We start from the raw sequence: 24,009 nt of genomic DNA on the forward strand, positions 1-24,009 counted from the left end.
CTCTCTCTCAACAATCTCTCTCTCTCTCGCTCTCTCGCTCTCTCTCTGTCTCTCTCTGTCTCTCTCTCTCCCCTCTAGATAATGTCTCTCTCTCTCTCCTCTAAACAATCTCTCTCTCTCTCTCTCTCTCCTCTAAACAATCTCTCTCTCTCTCTCTCTCTCTCTCTCTCTCTGTCTCTCTCTCTCCCCTCTAGATAATGTCTCTCTCTCCCCTCTAGATAATGTCTCTCTCTCTAAACAATCTCTCTCTCTCTCTCTCCTCTAAACAATCTCTCTCTCTCTCTCTCTCTCCTCTAAACAATCTCTCTCTCTCTCTCTCTCCTCTAAACAATCTCTCTCTCTCTCTCTCTCCTCTAAACAATCTCTCTCTCTCTCTCTCTCTCTCCTCTAACAATCTCTCTCTCTCTCCTCTAAACAATCTCTCTCTCTGTCTCTCTCTCTCCCCTCTAGATAATGTCTCTCTCTCTCCTCTAAACAATCTCTCTCTCTCTCTCTCTCTCTCTCTCTCTCTCTCTCTCCCCTCTAGATAATGTCTCTCTCTCCCCTCTAGATAATGTCTCTCTCTCTAAACAATCTCTCTCTCCCCCCTCTAAACAATGTCTCTCTCTCTCTCTCTCCTCCCCTCTAAACAATCTCTCTCTCTCTCGCTCTCTCTCGCTCTCTCTCTCTCTCTCCCTCCCTCTCTCCTCTAAACAAGCTCTCGCTCTCGCTCTCTCTCCCCTCTAGACAATCTCTCTCTCTCTCTCTCTCTCTCCCCTCTAAACAATCTCTCTCTCTCTCTCTCTCTCTCTCTCTCTCGCTCTCTCTCTCCCCTCTAAACAATCTCTCTCTCTCTCTCTCTCTGTCTCTCTCTCGCTCTCTCTCTCCCCTCTAAACAATCTCTCTCTCTCTCTCTCTCTCTCTGTCTCTCTCTCTCTCTCTCTCTCTCTCTCGCTCTCTCTCTCCCCTCTAAACAATCTCTCTCTCTCTGTCTCTCTGTCTCTCTCTCTCTCTCTCGCTCTCTCTCTCCCCTCTAAACAATCTCTCTCTCTCTCTCTCTCTCTCTCTCTCTCTCTCTCTCTCTCTCTCTCTCTCTCTCTCTCTCTCTCTCTCTCTCTCTCTGATCATATACATTATCTGTCCTCACAAAGACACACTGAGGAATGTGGTCTGGAAGGTGTAAAGGTGTCTCAGTGAGTCAGAGGCCACTTCATAAAAGGACAGAGTCCCTGCAGGGCAGTCTAGATACACTGCTACTCTGTAGACAGGCCAACCCCTCTCATCCACTGCTCTAGCAGAATGAACAGGGAGGTGAGTCATCCTACTATTGTGACTGACACGGTAACTGCCTCCATCACAGAGCAGACTCCAGGAATGATCATTGTCTCCAAGCCCACTACCCTCTCCTCTCCTGCTGATAGGCCTATCTCACAGAAGTTCCCCGCCCCCTTAATACGCCCCCTTTCCGAGTTAGTGGTGATAGCGTGATATCACTCCATAGACACTACATGTTAACAGAGGTAATTTAAGAAGTCTACAACTTTTGTTTTCCTCAAGGTAAGGTTTGTTCTATCTGTTCGAGCTTATTTACCATCTTGTTTGCTTCATAATAATATTGGTCTGTCACATTTTTACATTAGGAAATGTACTTAGATTCTCCAGAGAAAAAAACGTGTAAATGCTAATGTTAATGACACCATATATCTACCGGAAGGGGGTGTGGAAAGGGGGCTGTGAGATAGGCCTATTGGTCTGTAAGCCCCTCCTATCCCAACCCCTCCACTCCCCTCTACCTCCCACAGGTAACGGCCTCCAGACAGACCTTCTGAACACAGAACCTGAGCATCATCATCACCAAATCTATCAGCGTATGACTAAAGCTCCTCCCCTCTGACCATGTGACCTTCCTGTTGTCGTCAGACAGACAGAGTGTTCTGCTTGCTGTGTTTGGGTCCAGAGTGAGACGATGGGAATCTGATGAGAAAACAACACAAAAAACATGAAATATTAAACATATTTACCTGTCTCACCCTCCTCCACCCCCGCTACCACCTGTCTCACCCTCCGCCACCACAGTTACCCCCTGTCTCACCCTCCTCCACCACGGCTACCCCCTGTCTCACCCTCCTCCACCACAGCTACCCCCTGTCTCACCCTCCTCCACCACAGCTACCACCTGTCTCACCCTCCGCCACCACAGTTACCCCCTGTCTCACCCTCCGCCACCACAGTTACCCCCTGTCTCACCCTCCTCCACCCCCGCTACCACCTGTCTCACCCTCCGCCACCACAGTTACCCCCTGTCTCACCCTCCGCCACCACAGTTACCCCCTGTCTCACCCTCCTCCACCACGGCTACCCCCTGTCTCACCCTCCTCCACCACAGCTACCCCCTGTCTCACCCTCCTCCACCACAGCTACCACCTGTCTCACCCTCCTCCACCACAGGAGTGAGCAGTGAGCAGTATCATACGTCAGTTGCTGATTTTTCGCGGGGGGCCCTGACATTTGCTCCAGCCCGGGGGCCCGCAGCAAGGTAAATCCGGCTCTGATCTCCCATACTCTATAAATACTGTATAAAACATCATCTTCATCATTTTTCGACCGCGGTCGAGACCAAGGATTTCACAACGCCGCACCAGACTTCCCGGTCCTTCGTTGCCATCCCCAGTTCCTGCTTTACTGATGAGAGCTTGTAGATCTGCTATTTTCGGGGCACAACCCAGCACTCCTTAGCTAGTGGAGATGCAGGTGTAACGACATGGATTTAGAAACAAATGTGTTCACCGCAAAATGCTGCGTTCAGGTTCAGGAAAAAGGAATTCTCCTGAATGCTGCCTTCCGGCATGGGGCAGGATTACAGAGAAGAAGGGAAGATATAACCTCATATTATTGGGTTAGAGTTATAGAAGATATAACCTCATATTATTGGGTTAGAGTTATAGAAGATATAACCTCATATTATTGGGTTAGGGTTATGGAAGATATAACCTCATATTATTGGGTTAGAGTTATAGAAGATATAACCTCATATTAGTGGGTCAGGGTTATAGAAGATATAACCTCATATTATTGGGTTAGAGTTATAGAAGATATAACCTCATATTATTGGGTTAGGGTTATGGAAGATATAACCTCATATTATTGGGTTAGAGTTATAGAAGATATAACCTCATATTAGTGGGTCAGGGTTATAGAAGATATAACCTCATATTATTGGGTTAGAGTTATAGAAGATATAACCTCATATTAGTGGGTCAGGGTTATAGAAGATATAACCTCATATTATTGGGTTAGGGTTATGGAAGATATAACCTCATATTATTGGGTTAGGGTTATAGAAGATATAACCTCATATTATTGGGTTAGGGTTATGGAAGATATAACCTCATATTATTGGGTTAGGGTTATGGAAGATATAACCTCATATTATTGGGTTAGGGTTATAGAAGATATAACCTCATATTATTGGGTTAGGGTTATAGAAGATATAACCTCATATTATTGGGTTAGAGTTATAGAAGATATAACCTCATATTATTGGGTTAGAGTTATAGAAGATATAACCTCATATTATTGGGTTAGGGTTATAGAAGATATAACCTCATATTATTGGGTTAGAGTTATAGAAGATATAACCTCATATTAGTGGGTCAGGGTTATAGAAGATATAACCTCATATTATTGGGTTAGGGTTATGGAAGATATAACCTCATATTATTGGGTTAGAGTTATAGAAGATATAACCTCATATTATTGGGTTAGGGTTATAGAAGATATAACCTCATATTAGTGGGTCAGGGTTATAGAAGATATAACCTCATATTATTGGGTTAGGGTTATAGAAGATATAACCTCATATTAGTGGGTCAGGGTTATAGAAGATATAACCTCATATTATTGGGTTAGGGTTATGGAAGATATAACCTCATATTATTGGGTTAGAGTTATAGAAGATATAACCTCATATTATTGGGTTAGGGTTATAGAAGATATAACCTCATATTAGTGGGTCAGGGTTATAGAAGATATAACCTCATATTATTGGGTTAGGGTTATAGAAGATATAACCTCATATTATTGGGTTAGGGTTATGGAAGATATAACCTCATATTATTGGGTTAGGGTTATAGAAGATATAACCTCATATTATTGGGTTAGGGTTATGGAAGATATAACCTCATATTATTGGGTTAGAGTTATAGAAGATATAACCTCATATTATTGGGTTAGGGTTATGGAAGATATAACCTCATATTGTTTGCGTTCGGAAATGCGCCCTGAACGCACTGGTGTCGCTCTTGTCGTTCGTTTATTCAGTGCACTCGGTGCGTTGTCGTTCAAAAACCCAGTGAGCTGCGCACCGGGTGGGCCGAGTGCCCGCACTGAGCTGACCCTACCCTGAAGCTGGGGTCGTCCACTGAGCGGACCCTGCCCTGAAGCTGGGGTCGTCCACTGAGCGGACCCTGCCCTGAAGCTGGGGTCGTCCACTGAGCGGACCCTGCCCTGAAGCTGGGGTCGTCCACTGAGCGGACCCTGCCCTGAAGCTGGGGTCGTCCACTGAGCGGACCCTGCCCTGAAGCTGGGGTCGTCCACTGAGCGACCCTGCCCTGAAGCTGGGGTCGTCCACTGAGCGGACCCTGCCCTGAAGCTGGGGTCTTCCACTGAGCGGACCCTGCCCTGAAGCTGGGGTCGTCCACTGAGTGACCATACCCTGAAGCTGGGGTCGTCCATTGAGCGACCCTGCCCTGAAGCTGGGGTCGTCCACTGAGCGACCATACCCTGAAGCTGGGGTCGTCCACTGAGCGACCCTGCCCTGAAGCTGGGGTCGTCCACTGAGCGACCCTACCCTGAAGCTGGGGTCGTCCACTGAGCGACCCTACCCTGAAGCTGGGGTCGTCCACTGAGCGGACCCTGCCCTGAAGCTGGGGTCGTCCACTGAGCGACCCTACCCTGAAGCTGGGGTCGTCCACTGAGCGGACCCTGCCCTGAAGCTGGGGTCGTCCACTGAGTGACCATACCCTGAAGCTGGGGTCGTCCATTGAGCGACCCTGCCCTGAAGCTGGGGTCGTCCACTGAGCGACCATACCCTGAAGCTGGGGTCGTCCACTGAGCGACCCTGCCCTGAAGCTGGGGTCGTCCACTGAGCGACCCTACCCTGAAGCTGGGGTCGTCCACTGAGCGACCCTACCCTGAAGCTGGGGTCGTCCACTGAGCGGACCCTGCCCTGAAGCTGGGGTCGTCCACTGAGCGACCCTACCCTGAAGCTGGGGTCGTCCACTGAGCGGACCCTGCCCTGAAGCTGGGGTCGTCCACTGAGCGGACCCTGCCCTGAAGCTGGGGTCGTCCACTGAGCGACCCTACCCTGAAGCTGGGGTCGTCCACTGAGCGACCCTACCCTGAAGCTGGGGTCGTCCACTGAGCGGACCCTGCCCTGAAGCTGGGGTCGTCCACTGAGCGGACCCTACCCTGAAGCTGGGGTCGTCCACTGAGCGGACCCTGCCCTGAAGCTGGGGTCGTCCACTGAGCGACCCTACCCTGAAGCTGGGGTCGTCCACTGAGCGACCCTACCCTGAAGCTGGGGTCGTCCACTGAGCGACCCTACCCCAAATAAACAACTACACTTTAGAAACAAGACCAAATAAACAACTACACTTTAGAAACAAGACCAAATAAACAACTACACTTTAGAAACAAGACCAAATAAACAACTACACTTTAGAAACAAGACCAAATAAACAACTACACTTTAGAAACAAGACCAAATAATCAACTACACTTTAGAAACAAGACCAAATAAACAACTATACTTTAAAAACGAGACCAAATAAATACACTTTAAAAACAAGACCAAAGTCGCTTATAATAAGCAGACATGGCAACTGTTCTCTTCTCTACTGCTAGGAGATTACACAGCGCTGCAGCAGCGCCCTCCAGCGGCGGTGCTCTGACATTACATATTATTTTAAGGGTAAAAATGTGCCATTTTAAAACCTTATTTGTGTCTTTCTGTGTGTGTGGGCGGGGGGGGGGGGGGGGGGGGGCTTCAACCAAAAATAGCAGCATGGAGGACCTGATGAATTGAACATGAAGGACCTGATGAATTGAACATGGAGGACCTGATGAATTGAACATGGAGGACCTGATGAATTGAACATGGAGGACCTGATGAATTGAACATGAAGGACCCTGATGTCACATTTAAAATGTTTTTTTTTTCTGAAAAACCTCATGTTTCTATGTCAGTGGTTCTCAATATTTCATGTCAAGGACCCCAAATATTTTATGAAATTGGCCGCCGACCCCCATCTGCACATATTCACGATTTTTCAAAAATAGCAGACCTACAAGTTCACAGCGCGGCACTCGGTGCCGCGCTGTGAGCTTGTAGATCTGCTATTTTTCAATAGCTAAAGTATAACATAATGCCTAAAACCTCATGTTTCTATGTCACTGGTTCTCAATATTTCATGTCAAGGACCCCAAAAATGTCATGAAATTGGCCGCTGACCCCCATCTGCACATTTTCAGGATTTTTCAAAAATAGCAGACCTACAAGTTCACAGCGCGCCACTCGGTGCCGCGCTGTGAGCTTGTAGATCTGCTATTTTTCAATAGCTAAAGTATAACATAATGCCTAAAACCTCATGTTTCTATGTCAGTGGTTCTCAGTATTTCATGTCAAGGACCCCAAAAATGTTACGAAATTGGCCGCCGACCCCCATCTGCACATTTTCACGATTTAAAAAAAATAGCAGACCTACAAGTTCACAGCGCGGCACTCGGTGCCGCGCTGTGAACTTGTAGATCTGCTATTTCTCAATATCTAAAGTATAACATAATGCCTAAAACCTCATGTTTCTATGTCAGTGGTTCTCAGTATTTCATGTCAAGGACCCCAAAAATGATATGAAATTGGCCGCCGACCCCCATCTGCACATTTTCACGATTTAAAAAAAATAGCACACCTACAAGTTCACAGCGCGGCACTCGCTGTGAGCTTGTAGATCTGCTATATCTCAATATCTAAAGTATAACATAATGCCTAAAACCTCATGTTTCTATGTCAGTGGTTCTCAGTATTTCATGTCAAGGACCCCAAAAATGATATGAAATTGGCCGCCGACCCCCATCTGCACATTTTCACGATTTAAAAAAAATAGCACACCTACAAGTTCACAGCGCGGCACTCGCTGTGAGCTTGTAGATCTGCTATATCTCAATATCTAAAGTATAACATAATGCCTAAAACCTCATGTTTCTATGTCAGTGGTTCTCAATATTTCATGTCAAGGACCCCAAAAATGATGTGAAATTGGCCGCCGACCCCCATCTGCACATTTTCACGATTTTGCAAAAATAGCAGACCTACAAGTTCACAGCGCGCCACTCGGTGCCGCGCTGTGAGCTTGTAGATCTGCTATTTTTCAATAGCTAAAGTATAACATAATGCCTAAAACCTCATGTTTCTATGTCAGTGGTTCTCAATATTTCATGTCAAAGACCCCAAAAATGTCATGAAATTGGCCGCCGACCCCCATCTGCACATTTTCACGATTTTTCAAAAATAGCAGACCTACAAGTTCACAGCGCGGCACTCGCTGTGATAGAGGGGTCAAGAATGAACGAAAGTTCCTGGGTGGACCCCTGGACCCCCCCCTGAAGGACCCCTGGGGGTTCCCGGACCCCCTGGAACCCCCTGAAGGACCCCTGGACCCCCCTGAAGGACCCTTGGGGGTCCCCGGACCCCCTGGACCCCCCTGAAGGACCCCTGGGGGTCCCCGGCACCACCTCAGTGCATCTTGACAAACTCACCCAAACCTACATAGAAATAAATCCAGATAAACTTCTCTCATGAATAAACATTTATTTGATGTTATGGTTTCAGAAATGCTTCAGAGCATTAGGAATATAAAATGTGGATCTGCTTATGAAACTCTAGACATTTACAATGTACTTTTATACATCAATACTGTACAAGAACATTAAATACAGTATGTACAACTGGTCCATTTGTTTTTTAACAAATGTAAATCACCATAGATCAAATATCTATGTAAAATGACCCCAAAACGGTTTTTAAAGTGAAATATCCCTTTAAGAAAGGTGTGCTTTCTCTCCTCCCCTCTATTTCTCTCTCTGATCAGAGACGTTGTCTGTCCTCACAAAGACACACTGAGGAGGAGGAAGTATAAAGCCTAAACCCAGGGTAGAGAGCTTCAGTGATGCTCTGGAAGGTGTAAAGGTGTCTCAGTGAGTCAGAGGACACTTCATAGAAGGACAGAGTCCCTGCAGGGCAGTCTAGATACACTGCTACTCTGTAGACAGGCCAACCCGTCTCACCCACTGCTCTGCTGGAGTCAGAGGGAACAACAGGGAGGAGAGTCACCCTACTATTGTGAATGACATCGTACCTGCCTGGACCACAGTACAGACTCCAGGAATGATCATTGTCTCCAAGCAGACTACCCGCTCCTCTCCTGCTGATTGCTCTGTAAGCCCCTCCCATCCAAACCAGTCCACTCCTCTCTACCTCCCACAGGTAACGGCCTCCAGACAGACCTTCTGAACACAGAACCTGATGAACACGATCACCAAATCTATCAGGGTGGTCAGCGTATGACTGAAGCTCCTCCCCCTCTGACCTTGTGACCTTCCGGTTGTCGTCAGACAGACAGAGAGTTCTGCTTGCTGTGTTTGGGTCCAGAGTGAGACGATGGGAATCTGATGAGAAAACAATACAGTAAAAAACATTAAATATTAAACATATTTACCTGTCTCACCCTCCTCCACCCCAGCTACCACCTGTCTCACCCTCCTCCACCCCAGATACCACCTGTCTCACCCTCCTCCACCCCAGCTACCACCTGTCTCACCCTCCTCCACCACAGGTACCCCCTGTCTCACCCTCCTCCACCCCAGGTACCACCTGTCTCACCCTCCACCCCGGCTACCCCCTGTCTCACCCTCCTCCACCACAGGTACCCCCTGTCTCACTCTCCTCCACCCCAGATACCACCTGTCTCACCCTCCTCCACCCCAGATACCACCTGTCTCACCCTCCTCCACCCCAGATACCACCTGTCTCACCCTCCACCACCACAACTACCCCCTGTCTCACCCTCCTCCACCACAACTACCACCTGTCTCACCCTCCTCCACCCCAGATACCACCTGTCTCACCCTCCACCACCACAACTACCCCCTGTCTCACCCTCCTCCACCACAACTACCACCTGTCTCACCCTCCTCCACCCCAGCTACCACCTGTATCACCCTCCACCACCGCAGCTACCACCTGTCTCACCCTCCACCACCACAACTACCACCTGTCTCACCCTCCTCCACCCCAGCTACCACCTGTCTCACCCTCCACCCCAGCTGCCACCTGTCTCACCCTCCACCACAGCTACCACCTGTCTCACCCTCCTCCAACACAGCTACCACCTGTCTCACCCTCCACCCCAGCTACCCCGTCTCACCCTCCACCACCCCAGCTACCACCTGTCTCACCCTCCACCCCATCTACCACCTGTCTCACCCTCCACCACCCCAGCTAAAACCTGTCTCACCCTCCTCCACCCCAGCTATCCCCGTCTCACCCTCCACCACCCCAGCTACCACCTGTCTCACCCCCCTCCACCCCAGCTACCCCCTGTCTCACCCTCCACCACCCCAGCTACCACCTGTCTCACACTTCACCAGCCCATCTACCACCTGTCTCACCCTCCACCACCCCAGCTACAACCTGTCTCACCCTCCTCCACCACAGCTACCACCTGTCTCACCCTCCTCCACCCCAGCTACCACCTGTCTCACCCTCCTCCACCCCAGCTACCACCTGTCTCACCCTCCACCACCCCAGCTACCCCCTGTCTCACCCTCCACCACCCCAGCTACCCCCTGTCTCACCCTCCACCCCAGCTACCCCGTCTCACCCTCCTCCACCACAGCTACCACCTGTCTCACCCTCCTCCAACCCAGCTGCCACCTGTCTCACCCTCCTCCACCACAGCTACCACCTGTCTCACCCTCCTCCAACACAGCTACCACCTGTCTCACCCTCCACCCCAGCTACCCCGTCTCACCCTCCACCACCCCAGCTACCACCTGTCTCACCCCCCTCCACCCCAGCTACCCCCTGTCTCACACTTCACCAGCCCATCTACCACCTGTCTCACCCTCCACCACCCCAGCTACAACCTGTCTCACCCTCCTCCACCCCAGCTACCACCTGTCTCACCCTCCACCACCCCAGCTACCCCCTGTCTCACCCTCCACCACCCCAGCTACCCCCTGTCTCACCCTCCACCCCAGCTACCCCGTATCACCCTCCTCCACCACAGCTACCACCTGTCTCACCCTCCTCCACCCCAGCTACCCCCTGTCTCACCCTCCTCCACCCCAGCTACCCCCTGTCTCACCCTCCTCCACCCCAGCTACCCCCTGTCTCACCCTCCACCCCAGCTACCACCTGTCTCACCCTCCTCCACCCCAGCTACCACCTGTCTCACCCTCCATCACCCCAGCTACCCCCTGTCTCACCCTCCTCCACCCCAGCTACCCCCTGTCTCACCCTCCACCACACCAGCTACCACCCCAGCTACAACCTGTCTCTCCCTCCTCCACCCCAGCTACCCCCTTCTCACTCTCCTCCATCCCAGCTACCACCTGTCTCACCCTCCTCCACTCCAGCTACCACCTGTCTCACCCTCCACCACCCCAGCTACCCCCTGTCTCACCCTCCACCCCAGCTACCCCGTCTCACCCTCCTCCACCACAGCTACCACCTGTCTCACCCTCCTCCACCCCAGCTACCACCTGTCTCACCCTCCATCACCGCAGCTACCCCCTGTCTCACCCTCCATCACCCCAGCTACCCCCTGTCTCACCCTCCTCCACCCCAGCTACCCCCTGTCTCACCCTCCACCACACCAGCTACCACCCCAGCTACAACCTGTCTCTGCTATAATTAGGGTTGGGATTCGTTAAGATTTTAACGGTTCCGGTTCCCTTAACGGAGCCTAATATTATTTTATTATTTTTCCCCTTTTTTTCTGACATAGATTATGCTTATATTATAACTACCCTAACCAAGTACATAATAAACACAAATTCAATAATTCAATTATTGAAAATGCACTTTACAATTATGAGGTGGCACTAATATTTAAACTTCACCACCACCAGCTAGCCACCACAACAATATCATTGTTGCAATTTGTACTGTATATTAAATATACAGTACACATTGCAATAATGATATTGTTGTGGTGACAAATGTTGTCTTTAATGTTCAGATTAATTTAATATGAAGGACCCCTTACCCTAATGGAAACAAGCCATAGTGCTTTCTTGGATTATAAAATCCTCTTAGCAGACCTTGTATTGAACTGTAGGCTACGTTCCTGTGCTTTTTTCTGCAAACTGTTTATAAAGTAATCAATCTATGGAGGTATATGCACCTAAACGCTGGGTTCTCAACAGTCAATTAAGAGTTAATTTAGAGCCAAATCAAAAGCAGTTGAGTTGCTTATAAGTTGTAAAAATAAGTGCAGACAAGTTGATTTGGCTCTATAGTTAACGTGATTCATAAAATATCAGACAGAAAGACGTCGAGTCATTGGCGTTCTAAATTAACACCATTATCAACAGTTGTACAATACGCCTAATGAAAAGCTCTGTAGACGTTAGTAGTTTTTATTTTCTATTACGTTACTAGCCTGGGGAAAGTGAACCAGCCTTGCATCATCCTCGTCCCCCGCCGGCTGTGGTGGAGCTGCGGGGAGAGCGGGCACGGCTTTCCGCATGGCTCACAAACACGATGTGCCTAGATTATTCTCGTGAGTTGTGGACTCGTGTAGGCATATTGATTTTGAGATGTTTCCTCAATGTGGACGTGGTGCAAAACTGCAACTGGTACAAGTTGCAACAACCTTTGCAGGGAACTATAGCATCGCATTTATTGCAGCCTCAGTCATTTCCCTCTCTGTTAACCACACTTTGGAGATCTCTTCGACATACTGTCCCACTCGCTCCGTGGTGGTCGCTGAATGCACAGAACAGTGGGCGTATCCTCCCCGACCCCACCCACTCCCTCACTCACCCACCCTCATGTAGGTGGGGTGACGTCACCCCAGGCTCTGCTTGCACACACAGACACAGCGGAGCTAAATGACGACTGATGAGAACCGTTTGGGGAACAGTTAATAAAAAAACGATGGAACCAGCTCCGGATCCGCAATGTCGGAACCGGGTCTGCAATGAACCCGGTTCCGAATCCCAACCCTAGCTACCACCTGTCTCACCCTCCTCCACCCCAGCTACCCCCTGTCTCACCCTCCTCCACCCCAGCTACCCCCTGTCTCACCCTCCTCCACCCCAGCTACCACCTATCTCACCCTCCTCCACCCCAGCTACCCCCTGTCTCACCCTCCTCCACCCCAGCTACCCTGTCTCACCCTCCTCCACCCCAGCTACCACCTGTCTCACCCTCCACCCCAGCTACCCCGTCTCACCCTCCACCACCCCAACTACCACCTGTCTCACCCTCCACCAGCCCATCTACCACCTGTCTCACCCTCCACCACCCCAGCTAAAACCTGTCTCACCCTCCTCCACCCGTGCTACCACCTGTCGTTTTGGATCTGCTGTTTAGGTACGGGGGATTCGGTGTCCCTATGGTTGGGACTGATGTGCTTGATCTCACTACCTAAAAAGCAGATCCAATTCATCGCCAAACCATAATAAATATATTGCTCATTTGTATTGAATAAATATATATTCCATCCATTCTTGAGTTGTCCTGACTGAACCACTGATACGTTTTTCAGAAAACATTTTGTAGAATCTGGTCTCAGGTCTTAATGGGTTAATGTAGTGGAGTCAAGAGTACAATATGTGTCTTGGAAGTATCCACAAATACAAATACTAGGTACAGTACATAAACGTCTCTCTCTCTCTCTCTCTCTCTCTCTGCAAATTGAATATATATTATTTCACAGCAAACGTTTTTAACTCAAATATTTGCTTCTGGGGGGGTGCCTGGAACAACATATTTTCAGATGGGGGTCCGCGGCATTACAGATAATTCTGGGAGTTTTTTACATGAAATACTTTGAGCACCACTGTGGTGTTGAATTTGTCGACTAAAACTAAATATACTGACAGTTTCGTCAACAAATAAAAACTAGACTAAAATGTTAGGGAGGGACTAGTGGAGAAGAGAACCAGTAGAACTAGAATTTACAATTTACAATTTAGGCATTTATCAGACACTCTTAATCCAGAGCGACTTACATTAAGCAATAACAAAAAGCATGGCATACATCACACATATAAAAAGTAGTTATCATGAATCATGCGTAAGCTAAGAATGTAACAGTGGAGTATCTATGTAAACTATACATACTATACTATATTATATATTATACATGTGTACTATAAAGTGCTATGACTACATAAAATGCAATTCTAGTGCTGTCTACGTAACATGCTATAAGTCTGTTTAAAATACAATCTAAGTGTACATAAAGTTCTATCTAAGGGGCTAGTGCTATGGGCCATGGTGGAGTCTGAAGAGGTGGGTTTTCAGACTACGGCAGAAGATTGGGAGTGGATGCTGCAGTTCTGATTGTGATGGGGAGTGCATTCCATGACAAGTGATGACAAGTGTTGCATTGCAACGCGTTGTGAGCTTGTAGATCTGTTATTTTCAACATGTAACCAAGTGTAAAATCAGCCATTACTATATAACGACATCAAGGCCGCCAAAATACATTTTAGTCGTCTAAATCTATTGTAGATTTAGTCGACTAAAATCTCATGATATTTAGTCAACTAAAACTAGACTAACACAAAACAATTTCAGATGACTAAAATATAACAAACTCAATTAAGTTTTATTCAAAAGTCTATGACTAAACTAAAATCTAAACGTTGCTGTTAAAATCAACACTGATACGTTTTGCAGAAAACCAATTAACCCATTAAGACCTGAGACCAGATTCTACAAAATGTATTTTTCTGTTTTCTGAACTTGAGTAAATGTACTTAGTTACTTTCCACCACTGTACATGCCAGTAGCAACACAGACAGACAGACAGACAGACAGACAGACAGACAGACAGACAGACAGACACTCACATTGTGTAGGGAGTTGAGGATTAGTCCAGAGTTCTCCTCCATGTTTCACTCTGTAGGAAGTAGAACAACAATGCATCAATGTCTGACTGTCTAACACAACGTCTCTGACACTACAGTGTTTCTGCTACCATTATCTTCACCAGGGCAGGTAGCCTGACCAGACAAACTCACTGCCACCTGGCTTGGACTTAGAAATACTTTTTACATTTCTACAGAGTAATGTGATTTCTTCCTATGGTACTGGCCAGCAGGCTGTGGTCATACAATGATACACTGAGGACACTCAAATGGAACTGCAACAGTTTGTGCTGCTGAGAAACTGTCATGAAATGACTGAGAGGGAACCTTCTGTGTCCTCTACTGTTAGACCTGCTATTTGAGCATGTAGATCTGATATTTGAGCTTGTAGATCTGCTATTTGAGCTTGTAGATCTGCTATTTGAGCTTGTCGATCTGCTTTTTGAGCTTGTAGATCTGCTATTTGAGCTTGTAGATCTGCTATTTGAGCTTGCAGATCTGCTATTTGAGCTTGTAGATCTGATATTTAAGCATGTAGATCTGCTATTTGAGCTTGCAGATCTGCTATTTGAGATTGTAGATCTGATATTTAAGCATGTAGATCTGATATTTAAGCATGTAGATCTGCTATTTGAGCTTGTAGATCTGATATTTGAGCTTGTAGATCTGCTATTTGAGCTTGTAGATCTGCTATTTGAGCTTGTAGATCTGCTATTTGAGCTTGTAGAAGTGATATTTGAGTTTCATCCTAATGTTCAGGCATACTAGGGTTCATGTGGTTAATCACTGACTCCAAAAAGTTGTTTTATGCCAAATTACAGTTTACATGTGAAGTATGCTACAACAGTATGTTTTTTTTTCTTCATATAATTGTATGTTTCAATTAAAAGTACATGACAGAGACAGACAGACAGACAGACTCTACTAACTTGAGCGTTTCCAGTCCAGAGAAGTTCTCCAGTCCAGACACCGGCAAGACGTTGAAGGTCAAGTCTAATTCTCTCAGATGAGGATTAGATCTGAGAGCTGAGGCCAGAAGTTCACAGCTTCTCTCCGACAACCAGCAGTTCATCAGTCTAAATGAGAAATAAAACACCACATGTTTGATTGTCTGCTATAAAAGACATGATTCTGGATAGAAGACAGTGAAGCTAATAACTGGTGAGGTCACAGACATGTCTTTTGGAGCAAAAGACAATACAAATTTGTATTATCGGCTATTTTTTAAACATGTTGATAAATCTTGGACAATGCTAAAAATTTGTTCTCTTAAGGGGTCCCTAGCAGAACATATTTTCAGATGAGGGTCTGCAGACAAATACGTGTCAATTTGGGGGTACTAAAATGCTTGACAACCAATGCTGTAGAGCAGGGGTCTTCAACAGGGGGTCCGGGACCCCTAGGGGGTCCTCCGAGTTACTGCAGGGGGGGTCACCAAATCTTTTTATAATAGAATTGTGTTACTATGAGATCAACCTTATTCACACTCTACCAATAAAGCATCACCACAATATTAAAAGTATAATCACATAATAAATCAATAATATCTGACCGTAGAGTCTCCAGTCTACAATGTGGACTGCTCAGTGCGTCACACAGCAGGTCCATATTTGGCTCCAGGTGGTTGGAACTGATGTCCAGGTGTCTCAGATGGGACGGATTAGAACTGAGAGCTGAAGCCACAACTTCAATGTGTTCCTTCTTGAGGTCACGGCCAGAACCAACAAGTCTGTAATGACAGATTAAATGTAAAATCAGAGATGATCAAAACAGGTCAGACCAAGTTCACTGTCAAGGAAGTAAACTGAGAGATCTTCTATTGCAGATCTACAAGCTCACATTGTGTCACATTGCGAGGTTGCAGATGGGCTATTTTCAAAAACATATTTAAGTAAATTAATTGACAATAATAAATTAACACAACTATGGTGTGGGGGTCCCTGGCAAACAATGTATTTAGATAGGTCTGTTACATAATACATATTTATTTATACAAAGTCCTTGGTTTGAGAACCACTGGTTTACATTAAACACTGCAGAATGAACCACCAAGGAGGCTTTTAACACATTTAGACCTGAGGCCGATTCTTAGAAAATGGCTTCTAAATCATCACAGTTTTCTGAAAAACCCTATGTTTCTATGTTCAGTGCACTAGTTCTCAAACTATTTCATGTCAAGGACCCCCAGAATGATATGTAATTGGCTGCGTATTGTTCCAGGGACCCCCCAGAACCAAAGACATGAGCTAAAAATGTTCGCTCTGAAAGAATATTCAAAGATTTGCGCCACATTTTCACGATTTTCCAAAAATAGCAGATCTACAAGCTTGTAGCGCGGCGCGCTATGAGCTTGTAGATCTGCTATTTTTCAATAGCTGAAGTATAACACTTTCGAAATGGGTTAATTTGTGATGATTCCACCTCTGTGTGTGTGTGCATGTGCGCGTGTGTGCGTGAGTGTGTGCACAGTACGCACAGTATTTGTAATGAATGAATGTAGTAGTAATATATCAGTCATGTTGTTATTCACAGGACTACTAACCTGGCTGTTGTGCAGTTCCTCACAGCTGGGATCAGTCTCAGTCGCCCCTTCCCAAACAGGTCTGTGTTGTATTTGTCCAGGTCCAACTCCTCCAGAACCTCCTCTGACATCAGCAGCATGGAGGCCAGAGCTGAACACTGGGTCTCAGTGAGTTTCTTCCCTGATCTGCTCTCTGACTCCAGGTACTGTTGGATTCCCTGACTTACAGACGGGTCGTTCATCTCCATCAGACAGTGGAAGATGCTGATACATCTGTCAGGAGAGAAGTCGTCATCATTCATCTCCTTCAGGTTGCTGATGACTCTCTGGATCTCCTCTGGACTGTTCTGTGTCTGACCCAGCAGGCCTCCTAACAGACTCTGGTTGGACTGCAGTGAGAGACCATGAAGGAAGCGGACAAAGAGGTCCAGGTGTCCACTCTCACTCTTCAGGGTTTTCATCATAACAGCCTTCAGGAAGTCAGACAGGGAACTGTCACTGTCATCATCATCTCCCCGGAATGTCTTCAGGACCTCCGTGTTCTTCTGAGTGAAACAGTGGAACAGGTAGACTGCAGCCAGAAACTCCTGGAGGCTCAGATGAACGAAGCAGTAGACAGTTTTCTTGAAGAACGATTCGTCTTCTTTGAAGAAGGTTGTGCAAAAGCCAGAGATCAGCAAGTCCTTGATCACATCAAGACCACACGCTTCCAGGTCTTTCTCATAGAAAATTATTCGTCCTTTGTCCAGTTGGTAAAACGCCAGCTTTCCCAGCTTCAGAAGAACTTCTCCTGCATCCTTTATGAGCTTCTCTCTGTCTTCATCGTTTAGTGAAGGATCCTTCATCTTCTCCCGCAGTGTCTCACCCATCAGGAAGTGGCAGAACAGCTCAACCAGGGTTTTGGGCAGCTCTGTCATCCCCTTGTTCTGCACAACTCTAGCAAGGAACCAACAGAAGACTGGGATTTCACACATGGTGTGGAGGATCTTTGATTTCTGGATGTGTGAGAAGATTGAGCTGGCCTGGTTCTCATCACTGATGCTCTTCGTGAAGAACTCCTTCTTCTGGTCATCTTCGATGAAGCCTCGTACTTCTGTCATCCTGTTAACAAACGCCTTAGGAATCTGTTTGGCTGCTGCAGGTCGTGAGGTTAGCCAGATGTGAACAGAGGGGAGCAGCTCTCCCTTGATGAGGTTTACAAGCAGATGTTCCACTGGGTACGAATCCAACAAGTTCATGGGTCCAAAATCTGCTTTGAAATCGAATTGGAAATAATTTTCATCATATCCATCCATAACAATCATGACTTTGAAGGGGCTCTCGTTGTAGTCTACTGACTTCTGCAATTCGTTAAAGATGTCATTAAGAACTTCTTCCTCAATGAATCTGGTTTCCTTGATGCAGTGGTGAATTAGCTGTGCCAAACGAAACTTTTTCCCCTTGAGCATATTTAACTGGCGGAACTTGAGCGGGAACACGAGGTGTGGATCTTGGGGGAAACATTTCTTGGCCCAGTCAAACAGAAATTTGTGCACGAGGAAAGTTTTGCCAATTCCTGCACAGCCAACGGTCAGCACTGTTCTTATGATTATTCCAGAACGGTCTTTGAACATTTCAATGAGTTGGATTAGTGTTCCCTCTCCTGCCTTCTTCATCTCCATCTGTCTGACCTCATGGTGGCTGTGGATGTCTGTGTCTTCGATGTCTACATTGTAGAGCCAGATGAAGATCTTTTCAAACACAACCGTAAGCATTGTGACCAAACTTACACTCCGATATGTACTGCTCATGTTGTGTTGAAGCTGGTCTTCAAACCCTGCTGTTTTCTCCAACAGACCTGTAGTGAACAAAGCATATTCCATCTTTAACAGTTTTGCCCAGAGAGAACATACCCCTCTCTGGTATGATGGTATTAGTAGTAGTAAATGGAGGCTATAAGCACAGTGTACAGATTGTATTAGTAATAGTAAATTTAGGCTATAAGCACAGTGTACAGATGGTATTAGTAGTAGTAAATGGAGGCTATAAGCACAGTGTACAGATGGTATTAGTAGTGGTAAATGGAGGCTATAAGCACAGTGTACAGATGGTATTAGTATTGGTAAATGGAGGCTATAAGCACAGTGTACAGATGGTATTAGTAGTGGTACATGGAGGCTATAAGCACAGTGTACAGATGGTATTAGTAGTAGTAAATGGAGGCTATAAGCACAGTGTACAGATGGTATTAGAAGTGGTAAATGAAGGCTATAAGCACAGTGTACAGATGGTATTAGAAGTGGTAAATGGAGGCTATAAGCACAGTGTACAGCTGGTATTAGTAGTTGTAAATGGAGGCTATAAGCACAGTGTACAGATGGTATTAGTAGTGGTAAATGGAGGCTATAAGCACAGTGTACAGATGGTATTAGTAGTGGTAAATGGAGGCTATAAGCACAGTGTACAGCTGGTATTAGTAGTAGTAAATGGAGGCTATAAGCACAGTGTACAGCTGGTATTAGTAGTGGTAAATGGAGGCTATAAGCACAGTGTACAGATGGTATTAGTAGTGGTACATGGAGGCTATAAGCACAGTGTACAGATGGTATTAGTAGTGGTAAATGGAGGCTATAAGCACAGTGTACAGATGGTATTAGTAGTGGTAAATGGAGGCTATAAGCACAGTGTACAGCTGGTATTAGTAGTAGTAAATGGAGGCTATAAGCACAGTGTACAGATGGTATTAGTAGTGGTAAATGGAGGCTATAAGCACAGTGTACAGATGGTATTAGTAGTGGTAAATGGAGGCTATAAGCACAGTGTACAGATGGTATTAGTAGTAGTAAATGGAGGCTATAAGCACAGTGTACAGATGGTATTAGAAGTGGTAAATGGAGGCTATAAGCACAGTGTACAGATGGTATTACTAGTGGTAAATGGAGGCTATAAGCACAGTGTACAGCTGGTATTAGTAGTAAATGGAGGCTATAAGCACAGTGTACATATGGTATTAGTAGTAAATGGAGGATATAAGCACAGTGTACAGATGGTATTAGTGGTGGTAAATGGAGGCTATAAGCACAGTGTACAGATGGTATTAGTAGTGGTAAATGGAGGCTATAAGCACAGTGTACAGATGGTATTAGTAGTGGTAAATGGAGGCTATAAGCACAGTGTACAGATGGTATTAGTAGTGGTAAATGGAGGCTATAAGCACAGTGTACAGATGGTATTAGTAGTGGTAAATGGAGGCTATAAGCACAGTGTACAGCTGGTATTAGTAGTGGTAAATGGAGGCTATAAGCACAGTGTACAGATGGTATTAGTAGTGGTAAATGGAGGCTATAAGCACAGTGTACAGATGGTATTAGTAGTGGTAAATGGAGGCTATAAGCACAGTGTACAGCTGGTATTAGTAGTGGTAAATGGAGGCTATAAGCACAGTGTACAGATGGTATTAGTAGTAGTAAATGGAGGCTATAAGCACAGTGTACAGATGGTATTAGTAGTAGTAAATGGAGGCTATAAGCACAGTGTACAGATGGTATTAGTAGTAGTAAATGGAGGCTATAAGCACAGTGTACAGATGGTATTAGTAGTAGTAAATGGAGGCTATAAGCACAGTGTACAGATGGTATTAGTAGTGGTACATGGAGGCTATAAGCACAGTGTACAGATGGTATTAGTAGTGGTAAATGGAGGCTATAAGCACAGTGTACAGCTGGTATTAGTAGTAGTAACTGGAGGCTATAAGCACAGTGTACAGCTGGTATTAGTAGTAGTAACTGGAGGCTATAAGCACAGTGTACAGATGGTAATAGTAGTAGTAACTGGAGGCTATAAGCACAGTATACAGATGGTATTAGTAGTGGTAAATGGAGGCTATAAGCACAGTGTACAGATGGTATTAGTAGTGGTACATGGAGGCTATAAGCACAGTGTACAGATGGTATTAGTAGTGGTAAATGGAGGCTATAAGCACAGTGTACAGCTGGTATTAGTAGTAGTAACTGGAGGCTATAAGCACAGTGTACAGATGGTAATAGTAGTAGTAACTGGAGGCTATAAGCACAGTATACAGATGGTATTAGTAGTGGTAAATGGAGGCTATAAGCACAGTGTACAGATGGTATTAGTAGTGGTAAATGGAGGCTATAAGCACAGTGTACAGATGGTATTAGTAGTGGTAAATGGAGGCTATAAGCACAGTGTACAGATGGTATTAGTAGTGGTAAATGGAGGCTATAAGCACAGTGTACAGATGGTATTAGTAGTGGTAAATGGAGGCTATAAGCACAGTGTACAGATGGTATTAGTAGTGGTAAATGGAGGCTATAAGCACAGTGTACAGATGGTATTAGTAGTGGTAAATGGAGGCTATAAGCACAGTGTACAGATGGTATTAGTAGTGGTAAATGGAGGCTATAAGCACAGTGTACAGATGGTATTAGTAGTGGTAAATGGAGGCTATAAGCACAGTGTACAGATGGTATTAGTAGTGGTAAATGGAGGCTATAAGCACAGTGTACAGATGGTATTAGTAGTGGTAAATGGAGGCTATAAGCACAGTGTACAGATGGTATTAGTAGTGGTAAATGGAGGCTATAAGCACAGTGTACAGATGGTATTAGTAGTGGTAAATGGAGGCTATAAGCACAGTGTACAGATGGTATTAGTAGTGGTAAATGGAGGCTATAAGCACAGTGTACAGATGGTATTAGTAGTGGTAAATGGAGGCTATAAGCACAGTGTACAGATGGTATTAGTAGTGGTAAATGGAGGCTATAAGCACAGTGTACAGATGGTATTAGTAGTGGTAAATGGAGGCTATAAGCACAGTGTACAGATGGTATTAGTAGTGGTAAATGGAGGCTATAAGCACAGTGTACAGATGGTATTAGTAGTAGTAACTGGAGGCTATAAGCACAGTGTACAGATGGTATTAGTAGTGGTAAATGGAGGCTATAAGCACAGTGTACAGCTGGTATTAGTAGTGGTAAATGGAGGCTATAAGCACAGTGTACAGATGGTATTAGTAGTAGTAACTGGAGGCTATAAGCACAGTGTACAGATGGTATTAGTAGTGGTAAATGGAGGCTATAAGCACAGTGTACAGATGGTATTAGTAGTGGTAAATGGAGGCTATAAGCACAGTGTACAGATGGTATTAGTAGTGGTAAATGGAGGCTATAAGCACAGTGTACAGATGGTATTAGTAGTGGTAAATGGAGGCTATAAGCACAGTGTACAGCTGGTATTAGTAGTGGTAAATGGAGGCTATAAGCACAGTGTACAGATGGTATTAGTAGTAGTAACTGGAGGCTATAAGCACAGTGTACAGATGGTATTAGTAGTAGTAACTGGAGGCTATAAGCACAGTGTACAGATGGTATTAGTAGTGGTAAATGGAGGCTATAAGCACAGTGTACAGATGGTATTAGTAGTAGTAACTGGAGGCTATAAGCACAGTGTACAGATGGTATTAGTAGTGGTAAATGGAGGCTATAAGCACAGTGTACAGATGGTATTAGTAGTGGTAAATGGAGGCTATAAGCACAGTGTACAGATGGTATTAGTAGTGGTAAATGGAGGCTATAAGCACAGTGTACAGATGGTATTAGTAGTGGTAAATGGAGGCTATAAGCACAGTGTACAGATGGTATTAGTAGTGGTAAATGGAGGCTATAAGCACAGTGTACAGATGGTATTAGTAGTGGTAAATGGAGGCTATAAGCACAGTGTACAGATGGTATTAGTAGTGGTAAATGGAGGCTATAAGCACAGTGTACAGATGGTATTAGTAGTAGTAACTGGAGGCTATAAGCACAGTGTACAGATGGTATTAGTAGTGGTAAATGGAGGCTATAAGCACAGTGTACAGATGGTATTAGTAGTGGTAAATGGAGGCTATAAGCACAGTGTACAGATGGTATTAGTAGTGGTAAATGGAGGCTATAAGCACAGTGTACAGATGGTATTAGTAGTGGTAAATGGAGGCTATAAGCACAGTGTACAGATGGTATTAGTAGTGGTAAATGGAGGCTATAAGCACAGTGTACAGATGGTATTAGTAGTGGCAAATGGAGGCTATAAGCACAGTGTACAGATGGTATTAGTAGTGGTAAATGGAGGCTATAAGCACAGTGTACAGATGGTATTAGTAGTGGTAAATGGAGGCTATAAGCACAGTGTACAGATGGTATTAGTAGTGGTAAATGGAGGCTATAAGCACAGTGTACAGGACTGTATCTCAGAGGCTCTCTCTATGATTGCTGCCAATTAATCCTTCTACTAAACAGTTAGGAATCCTAAGCTAAGTATGTCCTTCTAGAAGTAGTGTTAGTACACACACACACACACACACACACACACACACACACACACACACACACACACACACACACACACACACACACACACACACACACACACACACACACACACACACACACACACCTTACCTCTCAGTTTGGCGGCTCTCTCTCGTCTTGCCTTCTCTTCTCCTGTCAAAGCTGAAATGTGAGACAGTGATTGGTCAGAGTGGAGACACATAAATATTGGGTCCGTGTGTGTGTGTGTGTGTGTGTGTTACATTAGACATTGTTTTTCAAAACTTTTCATGCTTTCAATGTCAAACAAAGTAGACATTACATCCACCTGGCACAAAGAAATATAATTAAGCGCCTTTTCTTTACTTTCTTACCTGGCAACGCAGCAGAAGGATTCCATTCCTTGAGTTGTGGATACGTGTCGAGAATCTCTGGCTCTTTGAGAAGTGTAAGGAACTGAGATGAAGTTCCTTCTCCTCTACTAATCACTGTATCAATAAGCCCAATACAAACATCTTCTGGCTGCGCTGTATGCTTCAGTTTTGTATAAACTCTATCATCAATAATTCCCTTACACTGAGCATGCTGTAGAATGTGGAGATCTGATCTGAGCCACTTGACCAGTTTCACCTTGTTGGCCACCAATATGTCCACAGAGCCCTATAGGATGAGTAGCAGGTAGTATTATTTTCAATATGCAAATTAATTGTAACAATGACACCTTATTTTGAGTTGCTATTTGCGTTTGAGTTGCTATTTGCCAGTAAACCAACCTGTAGAGAATCTACGTGAGAGGAAGCCATGGTCTTCTCTGGATGAGGAACAGCTGTTGAACAAAGAAGAAATGTAACCTTTTCTCATTGGAAGTAGCTGTAAACTCCACCTCAATGGACAGAACTCACTGGTCCTCATTCACAACGGCGTTTACGTTCATAACGTGACGTTACGTGAGCGGACAGGCATTTACGTGGATTCCCACATTACGTGGGAATTCATGGCCATCTCCGTGAACTTGACGGTGACGTTGGTTGGTCGGAA

General features: G+C 45.5%; 1 protein-coding gene across 1 annotated transcript; it reads right to left on the reverse strand.

Annotated features, from left to right (window-relative positions):
* Positions 1-1,874: 1,874 nt before the first annotated feature.
* On the reverse strand, positions 1,875-23,437 carry LOC306917908 (NLR family CARD domain-containing protein 3-like; the record flags this gene model as incomplete). Its single annotated transcript, XM_079530806.1, has 7 exons — positions 23,346-23,437; positions 23,104-23,154; positions 16,685-18,500; positions 15,695-15,871; positions 15,072-15,218; positions 14,125-14,174; positions 1,875-1,953 (listed from the first exon to the last, which is right to left on the reverse strand). Coding segments are annotated over exons 3-7 (2,222 nt in total), but the record flags the coding sequence as incomplete, so codon positions are not given.
* Between the last annotated feature and the right edge of the window lie 572 nt (positions 23,438-24,009).

This window comes from Electrona antarctica, assembly GCF_951216825.1.
Source record: "Electrona antarctica genome assembly, contig: scaffold_498, whole genome shotgun sequence".
NCBI classification, from domain to species: Eukaryota; Metazoa; Chordata; class Actinopteri; order Myctophiformes; family Myctophidae; genus Electrona; species Electrona antarctica.